This window comes from Mirounga leonina, unplaced genomic scaffold, assembly GCF_011800145.1.
Source record: "Mirounga leonina isolate KUSES-001 unplaced genomic scaffold, KU_Mleo_1.0 Mir_175, whole genome shotgun sequence".
NCBI lineage: Eukaryota > Metazoa > Chordata > Mammalia > Carnivora > Phocidae > Mirounga > Mirounga leonina.
Window position 1 is genome coordinate 29107014 of NW_023270453.1, and position 15130 is coordinate 29122143.

Below are 15130 nucleotides of genomic sequence, written 5' to 3' on the forward strand. Positions count from 1 at the left end.
CGCTATATCCTGTATGCTGCCGGCAGGCAGGCTGAAGGATAACATGACTGGTATTTACTTGCTCCACTGGCTTCCTCTTTCTTCAAGACAGAAGCACAAGGAGTTATTTCTGAAGAATTGGATCCCCTGAGTGCCAAGAGAATAGCAGAATTACAGGAAGCATTTGTACATTCTAAGCTCAATTCGGCGGTAATTCCCTGAGCTCAGCCTTTTTGAGAAATTGTTGTATTTCAATAAGAATTTGAAGGAGGACACACAAAATATTAAAAGGGCATGTTCTGTATCTGGAAACAGAGGATATCAAGGGCAGCCTTCTTTTACGAAATGCTGTCACCTGTGTGGCAGTGGCCCCCCCGTAAACAGGCTCCCTGGCAAATGAGCTAGATCCAAAGGCAGCACTGAAAATTCACAGGTGTGAGCCAAGTGTGACCCAGGACGGGTGAAATCCAACCAAGGAGAATGATTTCACAGCTCCACAGTGATCCTCAGGTTGTGTAACTTCAAATGGTTGAAAAATAACACCAAAACAAAATGACAGAAGGCAGAAAAGGCCCATGTTCCCTATCGCCTATGAAGAATAGGAAAAAAGTAATTTGCATGTTGGCTTTGCATTTGTAAGAGGAAAGAAAACCCAGAACTTGAAGGATGGATAAAAGAAGGTGTGGGTACAGGAAAACATTACAGGTAAAAACAAAAACAAAAACCCAACATGTTCAGCGTCCCAGATGTACAAAGAAGCCCAGATCAGTGATGGAGATGTGGGCCACAGGGTATACCAGATGTCAGTTAACTAGAATCCAATGCTTTCCTCAAGCATCACAAAAAACACAGACTCCCACCCCACCCTCCGGCACAGGCAGACTAGAATCTAAGTTCCATGAGTACAAAACTTTTTTTGTCTCTCTTGTTCACTGATAGATTCCAAGTATCAAGAATAGTGCCTGGCACGTAGTTGGCACTGAATATTTGTTGGATGAATGAATGAAGTGTGATTCAGTGCTTGGGTATACCACCTAGAGGAGAAATAGAGTGTTCAATAAACAATGGTTATTGTTGATATAACTAGTATTCAGGTCCGGGAGTTAAATATGAAAACTCAGTAAATACTGGTAGTTAACTGTGCTGGGTATCTCAGTTTGAAGGGTTTCAAAAATTGTTTTGAATTAAAGTTCGATGAAATGCACTAAAATAAACAGATCTTGGGTGACAGTTTGACACATTTTGACAAATGTTCAAGATATGAAACATTGCCATAACTCTAGAAAGCTCCCTGTGCCCTTTCCTATTGACTGCCTGTTTTGGAAATTCATCCATGTTCTAGGTATTACCAGTTCATTCCTTATTAATGAGTAGCATTCCACTTTATGAATATACCATAATTTATTTATCCACTCCTTGCTGATGGACACTGGCATTCCTGCTGATGTTTTGCTCTGATGAATAAAGTTGCAATGAACATTCTTATACAAATATTACTTTTGGGGTATAAGTTTATATTTCTTTACAGTAAATACCCAGGAGTATAATTGCTGGGTTGGAAGGTTTGTGTATATTTTTCACTTTATAAGAAACTGCCAAACACTTTTCCATGGTGGTTTTAATTTTACATTCCCACTGGCCATATATAAGAGATTCAGTTGCTCCATATCCTTACCAACACTTGGTATTGTTACTCTTTTTCATTTTAGCCATTCAGTGGGTGTGAAGTGATATATCATTATGGTTTTAGTTTGCATGTCTCTGATGGTCATAAGCATGTTTTCACTAACTTATTGGCCATTTCAGTAACATCTTTTGCCAAGTGTCTAACTTAATTTCCCACTTTTGTGTTGTTTTATTTTTTATTATTCATTTATTGGGGTTCTTTATATATTCTGGATATGAGCCCTATGGGATATACAGAGAGTTAATATTTTTTTCCCAATCTGGGGCTTGCCTTTTTCATTTTCTAACAGTGTCTGTACATAAGAAAAATTTAAAAATTTTTAAATTTTGATGTTTGATGGAGTCCAGTCTATTTATATATTTTAAAGATTTTTATTTATTTGAGAGAGAGAGAATGCATGTGTGTGTGTGTGTGTGAGAGAGAGAGAGTACCGAGGGAGAGGGAGAAGCACACTCCCCTCTGAGCAGAGAGCCCAATGCGGGGCTCAATCCCAGGATCTTGAGAAAAAGATCTGAGCCAAAGGCAGACACTTATCTCACTGAGCCACCCAGGCGTCCCCAGTTTATTATTTTTACTGTACACCAAACGCCTTTTGCATTCTGCTTTCTTGGATCACAGCAATATCCTCCTAAATTTTCTTCTAAATACTTTACAGTTTTAGCTTTTACATTTAGGTCTGAAATTTAAGTAATTTTTATGTATAATATGACCTATGGGTCAAGGTATTTTTCTTCCATGTGGATATCTGGTGGATCTAGCACCATTTATTAAAAGGACTTTCTTTTCGTGGTGTCTGGGTGGCTTAGTCTGTTGTGTCCGACTCTTGGTTTTGGTTCAGGTCATGATCTCAGGGTTGTGAGATCGAGCCCCGTGTAAGATTCCACGCTCAGTGTGGAGTCTGCTTGAGATTCTCTGCCTCTCCCTCTTCCTCTGTCCCTCCCCCCACTCGTGCCCAAGCTCTCGGTCTAAAATAAATGCATCTTTTTTTAAAAAAAGGCGTTCCTTTCCCCCATTGTCATAATTACTCATCAAAAAGCAATTGAATGCATGTTTGTGGATTTACTTTCATCATTTCATCACTATATGAGATGTCAGTTATAGGGTTTTCATAGATAACCTTTATCAGATTGAGAAATCTCCCTTCCTTTATCATGAATGGATATATTAGATTTTGTCAAATGCTTTTTCTGCATCTATTGAGATGACCATACAATTTTCTCCTTTATTATATTAATATGGTAAGTTACACTGATTTATTTTTTGAATGTTAAACCAATCTTGAGTTCATAGGATAAACAACATTTATCCATGGTGTATTATTTTTTTAATATATTGCTGGATTATGATTACTAATATATTGAAACACTGTGTAGATTGGTGTTATTTCTTTTTAAAATGTCTGATGGAATTCACAGCCAAGCTATCTAGGTCAGGAGTTTTTTTTGTTTTTGAAATGGGGAAGATTTTAGTCATAAATTCAATTTTGTAGCAAGTTTAGAGCTTAGAAACTTAGAGACTTCAGATTATTTCTTTTTTAGGTCAGTTTTGGAAATTTGTGAGTTTTTTTTTTTTTTTTTCAAAAAATATACCCATTTTATCTACATTGTGGAATTTGTTGGCATACATTATTCGTAATATTTTTTTATCATTTTGATGTCTGCAGGATCTGTAATGTCTTGGTGATATCTCCTCTTGCACTTTTAGTATTTTTTTAAAGATTTTATTTATTTATTTGACAGACAGAGACACAGCGAGAGAGGGAACACAAGCAGGGGATGTGGGAGAGGAAGTAGCAGGCTTCCTGTGGAGCAGGGAGCCCGATGTGGTGCTTGATCCCAGGACCCTGGGATCATGACCTTAGCTGAAGGCAGATGCTTTATGACTGAGCCACCCAGGCGCCCCGCATTTTTAGTATTTTTTATTAGTATTTGTGTTTTCTCTGTTTTGTGTGATCACTCTTGCTAGAAATTACAAATTTCATTAACCTTTTCAAAGAACTACCTTTTGGCTTTGTTGATTTTCTCTATATTTTGTGTTCTACTTTGATTTTTACTCTTATATTTGTGATTTTCTTCCTTCTATTTCATTTGGGTTTACTTTGCTCTTCTTTTTCTAGCTTCTTAATGTAGAAGCTTAAATCACTGACTTTACACTTGCCTTGATTTTTTTAATTATAAGCATTTAAAGCTATAAACTTCCCCCTTAGCACATCTTCCACTTTATTCTTCAAATTTGATATGTTGTGTTTTCATTCAGAATATTTGCTAATATCTTTTGATTTCTTCTTTGACCCATGGGCTATTCAGAGATGTTATCTTATTTCCAAACATCTGGGGATTCTCTGGATCTATTTTTATTACTTTTTTTTTTAATTTTCTGATTTAAAAATTTTATTTTATTATGTTATGTTAGTCATCATTCATTACATCATTAGTTTTTGATGTAGTGTTCCATGATTCATTAAAGCATATAACACCCAGTGCTCCATTCAATACGTGCCCTCTTTAATACCCATCACCAGGCTAACCCATCCCCCCACCACCCTCCCCTCTAGAACCTCCAGTTTGTTTCTCAGAGTCCATAGTCTCTCATGGTTCATCTCCCCCTCCAGTTTCCCCCCCTTCATTTTTCCCTTCCTATTATCTTCTTCTTCTTCTTTTTTTTTTTAAACATATAATGTATTATTTCTTTCAGAGGTACAGGTCTGTGATTCATTTATTTTAACACTGTGTGGTCAAAGAATGCATTCTGCATGATTTCCATCCTTTGAAATATATCAAGACTTGTTTTATGCTCCAGAACACAGTCTACTTGGGTCCTTTTCTAAGTACACTTGAAGGAAAGTTTCTTTTGTAGCTGTTGGGTGTAGCAGGCAAAATCTTCCAAAGCTTTCTCTTCATCTTTCCTTTTAGGCATCCATCACGGATCCCCCAAAGTCAGTGCTTCTGTTTGCACAGTACTTTCTTCTGATCCTAGTGAATTATGTACATCTCCCACTCCACATCCTGCATCTTCCTACCCATAGGATCTCTCAAGCCTCCATCTGAAGTGCAAAGTAAACAGAAATCTCAAGCTGCTTGAGGCGGTTTAGAAGCCATGCCTTGCTTGTCAAGGAAGACAAGATAACGACCCAGGCTTCCTTTCCATATTTTTTGTTCTACTCTTTATGTGATCGTGTGGCGACTAATTTGGGATTTGGTGGGAGAGAGGGCAAATGGGGTAGATATTGTCATTGTTCGTGTGGGGTCATCTGTAAATCCCCCATGACGTCTCCCCTGTCTGACTCAGGACCCGGCTCAGGTGGGACATGTGATGATTTTTTTTCCTGCAGAGTTATGTTTTATATTTTCAATAGTTAATATATATGTACTAGAAAATGTGCTTTACAAGAAATATAATCTCCCTCTCTAACCTGTGATTTGCACAAGTGATACACTTAAGTTTGGGAAATTAGTTGACTTAAAGTAAAAGACTATGTCAATGAAAATACAGGGGTTTATCTATATGGCAAAATGTGTAAATATGGTACTTAATATGGGGTGTAGGCAAACTGGTGTGAGCACTGCTATACAGTAAACATTTGCTATTGCAACAATGTGAACCAACCTTTAGTCTTTAAATTACTTATCCTAAGTCCTTCAAGGACCCTTCCTAATGAGATTGGAGAAGCTGACACAAGGAACAGCACACAGTTACCACAGTTCACCCAGAAAAAGCATTCCAGCTACACCTTATGATATTTGGTTCACCTCGTTCCAAGAAAGATCTGCTCCTGGTCATGGGATGGAATCTGGAGCAGCTCAGAAGGAAATGTGTTGGAAAAAGAACTAAGTCCAGCCCTTCCATTGCCCATGCATTCATCCCCACCCTGCATTACCAACATGCAGAAGGATGCTCACCTTTTCCCATTCTCGGTCCTTGTTCAGCACAATCACCACCAGTCTGGGATGCACCTGATAGCCTTCCTCAGTGAAGGACAAGTCTTTGCCATCCCATGTCACATTGACCATAAATCTAGAGAGAAGAAGAGAGAAAGACAAGTTTTTAGGGAAGAAGGAAAGAGGTCAGTTGAGTGGAAGGCACCACCGTGTAATACTCGGAACGTGGAGACTTACATGGCCATGATCATCCATGACAAGTGGCCTCTGTCTGTGGGAGTATTAGTACCCATGTAGGCACTGCTAATTGGCCAGGCACTCGTTCCCATGAGCCTGTACTCACTCTCAGAATCCCCCATCCTATATAGATGTTAGTAATTGATTGTCATTAGCACATGGGATGGAACCTTTCTGTCCTGCCACACCCACACACCTCTGTTCATATGACATTACAGGAGGATCTTAAAGCATATTCTATTATGTTTTAACAAGCTTCCCTAAAGGAAGCTGCTGCCTCATTAACCATATGGGATGCAACTTCAAAGAAATGGTATTGTATCTATTCATTACTCATTCCACTAATACTTATTAAATGCTTGCTACATGCCAGGACTCAGCTACTTGGCTGAGGATAAATAAGGAAACAAATATGATCCCTCTCCTCATAAAGCTTATAGTCTAAAGGAGAGGATAGGCATTAATTAATTACAGATCTATGACAAGTGTTATAGTAGTGAGGTGGGTGTGCTATGTAGAAGTGAAACAGTGGTCAGGCAAGACATCTATAAGGAAGACTTCCAGGCTTCACTGGAAGGATGAGTCAGCATTAACTAGGTTAAAAAAAAAAAAAGACATAAGCAAATTCTAGGCAAAAAGGGCAGCATGTGCAAAGGCTCTGTGGCAGTACACACAAACTGCAAACCAGTGAGACCAAAGCAGAGAGAGACAGAAGTATGTGGGATGTGGTGTGGTTGAGAAGGTAAATAGGGAAGATAATGCAAAGCTTCTCAGGCCATGTTAAAGGGTTCTGTCTTTCTTTTAAAACAGTAGGAACACACTGAAGGTTTATTGTTGTTGTTCAGTTAGCCACTGTATAGTACACATCAATTTTTGATGTAGCGTTCAATGATTCATTAGTTGCATATAACACCCAGTGCTCATTACAACACATTCCCTCCTTAATACCCATTACCCAGCTACCCCCACTCCACCACCCCCTCCCCTCTGAAACCCTCAGTTTGTTTCCCAGAGTCCATAGTCTCTCATGGTTCATTTCCCTCTCTGATTTCTTCCCCTTCAGTTTTCCCTCCTTCCCCTATGGTCCTCCACGCTATTCCTTATGTTCCACATATGAATGAAACCATACAATAATTGTCTTTCTCTGCTTGACTTATTTCACTTAGCATAATCCCTTCCAGTTCCATCCAGGTCAGTGCAAATGGTGAGTATTCATCCTTTCTGATGGCTGAGTAATATTCCATTATATATATGAACCACATCTTCTTTATCCATTTATCTGTTGAAGGGCATCTTGGCTCCTTCCACAGTTTGGCTGTTGTAGATATTGCTGGTATGAACATTGGGGTGAATGTGCCCCTTCTTTTCACTGCATCTGTATCTTTGGGATAAATATCTAGTAGTGCAATTGCTGAGTCATAGGGTAGCTCTATTTTTAATGTCTTGAGGAACCTCCATACTGTTTTCCAGAGTAAATGTAGCAGCTTGTATTCCCACCAACAGTGTAAGAGTGTTCCCCTTTCTCCACATCCTCACCAACATTTGTTGTTTCCTGTTTTGTTAATTTTTGCCATTCTAACTGGTGTAAGGTGGTATCTCATTGAGGTTTTGATTTGTATTTTTCTGATGGCTAGTGATATTGAACATTCTCTTACACCATACACAAAGATAAACTCAAAATGGATCAAAGACCTCAATGTGAGATAGGAATCCATCAAAATCCTAGAGGAGAACATAGGCAGTAACCTTTTCAACATCGGCCACAGCAACTTCTTTCAAGACACGTCTCCAAAGGCAAGGGAAACAAAAGCAAAAATGAACTTTTGGGACTTCATCAAGATAAAAAGCTTCTTCACAGCAAAGGAAACAGTCAACAAAACTAAGAGGCAACCCATGGAATGGGAGAAGATATTTGCAAATGACATTGCAGATAAAGGGCTGGTATCCAAGATATATAAAGAACTTCTCAAATTCAACACCCCAAAAAACAAATGATCCAGTCACAAAAAATGGGCAGAAGACATGGACACTTCTCTAGAGAAGACACACAAATGGCTAACACACACTGAAGGTTTTAATCATGGAGATGATACAGTCAGATTTTTCTTGTAGAATATGACTTGAAGGCTATGTAGAGAATGGGCTGGAGGGGACCAGAGTGGATACAGGGGGTTAGGTTACAGTGTGCTTATTCTCCATGTCAGAGATGATCTTGGCTTTGGCTCTGTTGTGGCCCCAACAGAGGAGGAGAAGGAGGAGTATGAGTCACCACAAATAGGACCAAGTGGAGAATATTTAGCAGGTATTCAGTTGATGTGAAGGTTGGGGAGAGAGAAGCAACAAGGACAACACTGGCCTCAGCATCTGCCTTATATAACATCCGTGTATTCAACCATTGTCCTAGCACTTTCATTGCACAGGACGCCTTTCTGCCTTATGATCATCTTACCTCCACCACTATTCAAAACCACCTTGCCTGTAGGCAGGCTGGATGTGGACGTGGAGGGAGGCAAGGCAGAGCTCCCCTCCCAGGATTTGGATGGGAAAATCCCCAGGAGTCCACATCCCCTTGTAACTTGAGGAAAAGGTGATACTGTTGGAGACTTCCAAGGGAACATACCACTTAACAGATACTCAATTAATGTAATACAGTAGGTTGAATATTCAGAGACCCCCAGAGAGACAGGGTATCTCAAGACCGTGGCATTTTCTTACTTTATACTCCTTTAACACCAGAAGCAGCTGAAGAAGTAAAATATTAAGGGGGAGAAACAGAGTATAAAAAATTCAAAAACAAGAGACTGTCCTAACTGGTCACATATCTGCCCCTGGGCCGCCACAGTGCAGGCTGTGTCATGTGGAAGGAGAATCAGGTCTCCCAGGACATGATAAAGTAATTGGGGAAAAGGCAAAGAACAAATATTGTGTATCCACTCAATGAGCTATTTGGGTTTTTAAAAATCATGTTTTTGATGACAAGTTAATGGAGAGGAGAAAATGCTCACTCTTTCATGTTAAACAAGCAGAAGAGGATAAAAATAGGGTTTGTCTACGCATAAAAGGATTACAGGTTACCTTTTATTTTCTTTTGTGTGTCTTTGCGTTCTCCAAATTTTCTGCAAATACTGTCTGCTAAAAAACAGAATAAATAAACCACTGCAATTCCAGAAGGAGCAAAGAGTAATCACTCTTCTATTTGGTGCACGTGAGGCATCTGTGATCATTTCCTAGTGGGATATTTTGTTGATTCAACAACAATTTGCTGCATGTCTATTATGTGTCAGGCCCTATGGGGAGTCCTATAGATACGGAAATAAAAACCACAGTGTCTGTCCGCCCTCCTACCCACATGTTCACCACCCAGCAACATAGGCACATAAACATGCCAGCACAGAGAACGCCGCTCATGCAGGGAGGCTCAGTAAGTGGGAGAAGTGAGAGTGCAGAGGAGGGCCCCTCACTGAACCTAAGGGATTGGGGGTGGGGCTTCCTGGAGAATTTTGAAGAGTGAAAGAGTTAAGAAGAGGTGGGAGAGGGGAGCCTCGGTGGTTCCTTCGGTTAAGCATCCGACTCTTGATCTCATCTCAGGTCTTGGTCTCAGGGTCATGAGTTCAAGCCCTGCATTGGGCTCAGTGCTGAGCATGAAGTCTATTTAAAAAAAAAAAAAAAGGAGAAGGAGAAAAGAATTCTGAGCAAAGGCATCACCTTGAGAAAAGAAGAGTCAGCAAAGGTCGGCAGCGTAACACATGCTGGGGGAAAACAGGGAATAGCTTAATAAGCTAAGGGGCAGTGGGATTTCTCTGGAGAGGATCCGTGAAGCCAGATCCTAAAGGACCTTGAATGCCACCCTAAAGTGTTTGGATTTTGTTCAGAAGGCAGGGGAGATCCATGAAAGGTTTTAAATAAAGGAGTGATGCATAGATTTGCTGGCAAGAGAAGCAGAAATAAAAATGCTTCTCTGCATTGGAGGACAACTTTATTTTTGTTTATGGCTAAAAATCTTCCATTATAATTAGGGGGGTCTAAACTAGGTTGTTTATATTTTTCCAGTTGACTTTTGGTTTTGTTCCCCATGGTTATTTTTAGCCCTATTATATTGTCTGGCACACTGTAGGGCTGGAGTTCATGTTTGGTGGTTGAGTATGTTAAAAGATCATCACCAGAAGTGCCATCCATCCATGTCTACATCCATCTGTCCATCCTTCTGTCCATCCATCCATCCATCAATACATTCATCCATCTATCCATCCAATAGACATATTTGCATACCTACTACGTGCCATGACCTGTGCTAAGAACTGTGGTAGGAAAAATGATAAAGTAAACAAACATATTTCTGCAATACATAACTGCAGTCAAGAACAGCAAGTGTAAAATTAGAGATATGTATTAAGTAGGCTGGCAAAGAGCAAGAGGAATAGAGTGGCCAATTCTATTGCAGAGGTAGAGCAGGCATCAGGAAACAAAGTGGAAGGAAGAACAAGGGCTGGAGGGGTGTATGGCCAGGAGCGAGGGGTGGCAATGCACTGCAGGGAGGAAACCACCAAGCCAATGGTATAGAACAGGATGGAAGACTGTTCATGGAATCGCCGATAAACACTGCAGACAAAGACCACCAGCGAGTGGCCTTTACCAGAGCTAGTAGGAAATCAGTTATCAAATCTCTGTATTTGCTGCCCCAAACTCAGAAGTTATTAATTTATTATTATGGTTGATGTTGTTGAATCAAATTAGCTATCAGGCCAGGTTTTGATTTGTCCAACACTTTGGGATGGACAGAGCTCAGGATGGATCCACCCAATTACCTGAAGGTGGATGAACTGAAAATTCCAGTCAATTATCAAGAGGTTCGGAAATATCCAGTTTGTTATCTTTTTGGAAAAGGCAGACCAGAGAGCAAATGCTTTGGTTTTGACCTAGATATGTGGCCCTGGCGAGAGCCATTCACAGGGTTACATGTGGTGCGACCCAAATATCACAGTCATCATTTGAATCAAGGAGCTAGCATGTACTATTGGGCACCCAGATTTTCTTTTGATTTGCCAGGTGAATTTACTCAAACCTCCCTCTTCTTTAATCCCCCATTTCTACTTCCTCTACTCATTCCCTTTTCTCCCATCTTGTGGTGAAATCAGATGGAATGAGCAGGGTGATGATTTAGATGCAATCACGCCTCTTTGGACTACATGGAAACGACTATATGGATGTTATGCTCCCTAGTTTTCTGTGTTCCTTTAAGATTCAATATTCTGGACCGATGAGTCTGTAAACTCAACATTAATATTGTTTTATTGTTTTTCCTTTTGTTTTTTTATTAACAGTCTTCAGTCCGTTGGGTATGTATGGGGGGAGACCCTCTTACAGAATTTTTTGCTGAACAGTAATTTCATTATGAAGTTGGCAGGATGCAAGTACCTATTATCTTCAATTCCCCCATTCAATTTCTAGGCAAGACAATTCATATTTTCTCAGACTTTCTTCTGAGACTTCTTAAACTAGCTCCCGAGCAAAATTCTTTACCTAGGGAAATCCCATTACACACCCCATTGCTTGGTCCCCATTAACACCTGCTGGGTACTTGTATTAAACAGTAAAATTTTATCACTGTTTTGTTTATCTCTCAAAAATGGATTATAAACTTTTAGTGACCAGATGAAATATCAGAAATTCTAGCAGCTGCTAAGCTTCAAATTACATCTTCAGTATTTCCATCAGGGGCAATAAATACAGGAAAGCATGCTGGCAAAATGTGGCCAGGTGGGGGCTCCTGGGGTTTGCAGAAGGTCCACTTCTGTATTGTTATCAACCATTGATGGCAAAGCCAAGTAGCTGGATTTTTGGTTGTTGTTGTTTTTTTTTTTATTGTCCATGACATACACAACACTAAGACCTGAGTCTGAATGGAGAGGTGCCATAAGGGCATAATACACACTGGATCTGGAGCTTCCGTAGAAAAAAATGTAAGAAGATCTCCTGAATCATTTTATATTGATTTCATGTTGAACTATTTTAGACATCTTGGCTGAAATAAGACATATTATTAAGATTAATATCATCTGCTTCTTTTTACTCGTTTAATGTGCTGCCAGAAAGTTTAAGATTACACAAGGCTAGCCTTCTATTGCTTTTGGACAGCTCTTCTAGATTGTCATTGGTTTTGGGTTTGGTTTTTTTTTTTAACCAGTAGACGGTATGCATCATGAAGGCAGGGACCTCTTCTGCCTTTAGTATCATATTTCTAGTGCCAAACAGAGTGCTGATGAATACAACAATGAATTGCTATTTCTACATTGTTGGAAAACAGAAGAGGGACCAAAAGCCTGGCTCTGCACTCCCAACTGTTTCATGTTGGGCAGTGTATTTAAAATTCTCTGAGCCTCCATTTCTTTCCTTGTAAAAATCGGATGAGGTTCAACCATATGAATTAGTCAAGACAGTCTCATGTGGTTGCAGCTCACTATTACCCAACTCCTGGGTTTAGGGGTAGCATTAGGGACGGTGCCCTTAAAATGCCCAGCACTATGCCTGGTTTATGGCTGTCACTAATAAATAGCTAAGATTTACAGACATTTCCTATGCATTTTTTTTTTTTTTTTTTTTTTTACTATTTTCCCACCCTGTCATATTTTCTAACACCCCACCCCAGATGCAGCCTGGTCTTTTTAAGGCCATACTTCTCATGGCTGTGACCAGGGGTCCCTCTGTCCTCCCATCAAAAGCCAACCATATACGGGCTGCCAAAATTCCTTGAACTCTCACCTAAAATGTCTCATTCCCTCTAATTTCTATTTTCTCTCTTTCATCTTTATGGTCATAAGTCTCCTTTAACTTCCAAATCTGATTATTTGAAATGTTCTCGAGACATATTTATTATTCACCATTTCCCTTCAGACTAATTCTTTTACTGTCTCACAAATGCCACTATAACCCATTTAGTGCTTCTCAATTTTTGGTTAATTTCCCATCCGCTTCACCATTTCCCACATTCCCCCTCAGGTTTTGTATTTTTTTCCCCCAAATCACAATCTGCCTGAAATGCCTCCTCGAACTGCTTTTGGGTGTCACCCTTCTTTTTCTGTCATGTAATTTACATGTTTCTGAAAATAGTCACTGTTCTCTGGAGCCTCTTTTCACTCCTCAGGACACTCCCATTCTTTGAAAACATTTTTTTTTTCTCTCTCTGCAGCATTCTTGCGTGGTTTGGAATCCCCCCAACTCTGATGCGTGCCTGAGCAACCCCCCATCTTCCATGAACCATTCCCTGATGGGCATCAACCCTCTCCCCTCTTTAGGCCACATGCATGGTGCCTTCACCAGCTCCCAGCCCGTGCACAGGCCCTTCCCCGAACGCAAGCATCCAGCACCCCCTGCCACACACACAGTATGCAGAATGAGATGATGCAAATCAATTCAAAGTGCAATTGTATCCAAGAATTTCTGGATACTCCCCCGCAAGAATACAGACTCCATAAGGACAGGGCATTTTTCTCGTGTTCTCACCTGCACCCCATTCCAGAACCAGGAACCATTCCTGGCATAAAGCAGATGCTCATCACCTACTTACTGAGGGAACGAAAGGCCTCAGTTCGGTCATATTTTCTCTCTCTCTGACAATGAGCCCTGCTTTATCTGTCTGTCCAGTGGGTGTCTACTTGTGCTCCATGGGTCCCTGGGGATCTGATGAAGGAACTCAAAGGCAGAGGAGAAAGGTTGGGGGTGAGGGGGAAGCCTCCATAATACCACCTCCACTTGAATCACTAATACGCTGCACTCTCTTATAAATTATTATTGGAAAAACATTCTACTGCTCATATCAATCAATGAAACCAACAAGCCAGAAAACAATTAAGGAGCTGTTCCTCGACACTGCAGCACACAAAGACCGTGGCCTTCAACTTGGCAGACTGAGGATCTTGTTTTACCTCCCGGGATATGTGAGTAATGATGACTGCCTCTAAAAAAATACGGACAAAAACATATCTAGCACCAAATAGGTGTTAAATGTTGGACGAAATACTTTCCATACGCCACCTGAATTTTTACCCCAAAAACTAAGTGTGGATTATCCCATTTTACAGAGAAAGAACAGAGGCATGGAGGATTTTATGATGGTGCCAAAGGCTACACAGGGTGTCGGATACTTCTGGTTGTTCTTCGTTATCCTCTTTCCTCTTCCACTTTAGTAATCGGAAACCCCCATTTTTAGCTGTGCACATAGCCTTCTGTAATTAAGTTTACATTTCCCAGCCCTCCGTATAGCTAAGCATGACTATGTGGCTATGTTCTGGCCAAAAGCAAGGGAGAAGGCGTGATATTCATAACGTATAGGAGGTATCATATATGGAAGGGATGGACGCTTCTTTGCTCCTTCCTCCTTCCTGCTGGCTGCAATGCAGACACGAGGCAGGAGCACTAGCAGCGATGCTGGACTGTGAGGTGGAAGCCACTGGCGAGGGGTGGCAAAGCCACAAGGCAGAGAAGCCCGGGTCCCTGACACCATGCAACAGCATACAAGCCCTGGTCTACCTTTGGACTTCTTTTACAAGAGAGACAATTCAATGCCTACCCTACTGAAGCCACTTTTGCGTTTTAGGCTTTCTGTCACTTGAAAACAAAATTGATCCTGTCTGGTTTAAGTGCTAGAGCGAGTATCTGAACCAAAATACAGTCCAAAGCCTTTGAATTAAGCTGCACCAGTTCCCAGTTGGCCTCTCTGCATCTCAGTTAACCTTCTCTGAAAAAAGCGGGCATGGTACTATATATTTCTTTGTTTCCTTCCTAGCTCTGCAGTATTTGATCCTCTCTCCTGATTCCCCTCCCAGTATGTAGTGCATCTAGTCCTACCCCCATATCTTAGTGTATTCTGTTCCTCTCGCTCAAAATGTCTTCCCTCCCCATTATCTTCAATCTAAGCCCAATACCTTTTGGGGGAGGGTAAAGCTGAGTATCAAGCTCCATTTCTCCCATTTGGCCTTTCCTGATAATCTTTCCTCTTCTTAGTTCATTTTAATCCACACCTCATGTTATAGCCCTTAGCGATACATCATCCCCAACCGTTCCCTAAAAATTTCACAGTCACACATTTAGTCTCAACAGAAGCAGAGATCAGGTCTTGGCTTCAGTCATTTGTGTTTATCTAGAGCCATGCCGTTGGGCACAGCATGCTCAACAGTTATTGACTTGATTCGCAAAGCGGTGCATTAATCTTCACCTCAGGAAACACCACTGTTCTCCAAACTGAACACCAAATCCAGGACCGAGTGGTGACAAGAAGCCAGGCCACATGACTTTGTCCACACAATATTCAGTAGCCATAATTCCTCCTCATCCCGTCCACCATGTTTAGTGG

General features: G+C 40.7%; 1 protein-coding gene across 2 annotated transcripts in view; it reads right to left on the reverse strand.

The window, feature by feature from the left end:
• GRIN2A (glutamate ionotropic receptor NMDA type subunit 2A) overlaps nucleotides 1–15130 on the reverse strand; it is a 367624-nt gene that overhangs the window by 112042 nt on the left and 240452 nt on the right. For both annotated transcript variants that reach the window (XM_035022254.1, XM_035022255.1), the window contains one exon: nucleotides 5566–5680. In XM_035022254.1, the coding sequence (XP_034878145.1) occupies nucleotides 5566–5680 (115 nt within the window). The remainder of the gene's footprint in view (nucleotides 1–5565; nucleotides 5681–15130) is intronic.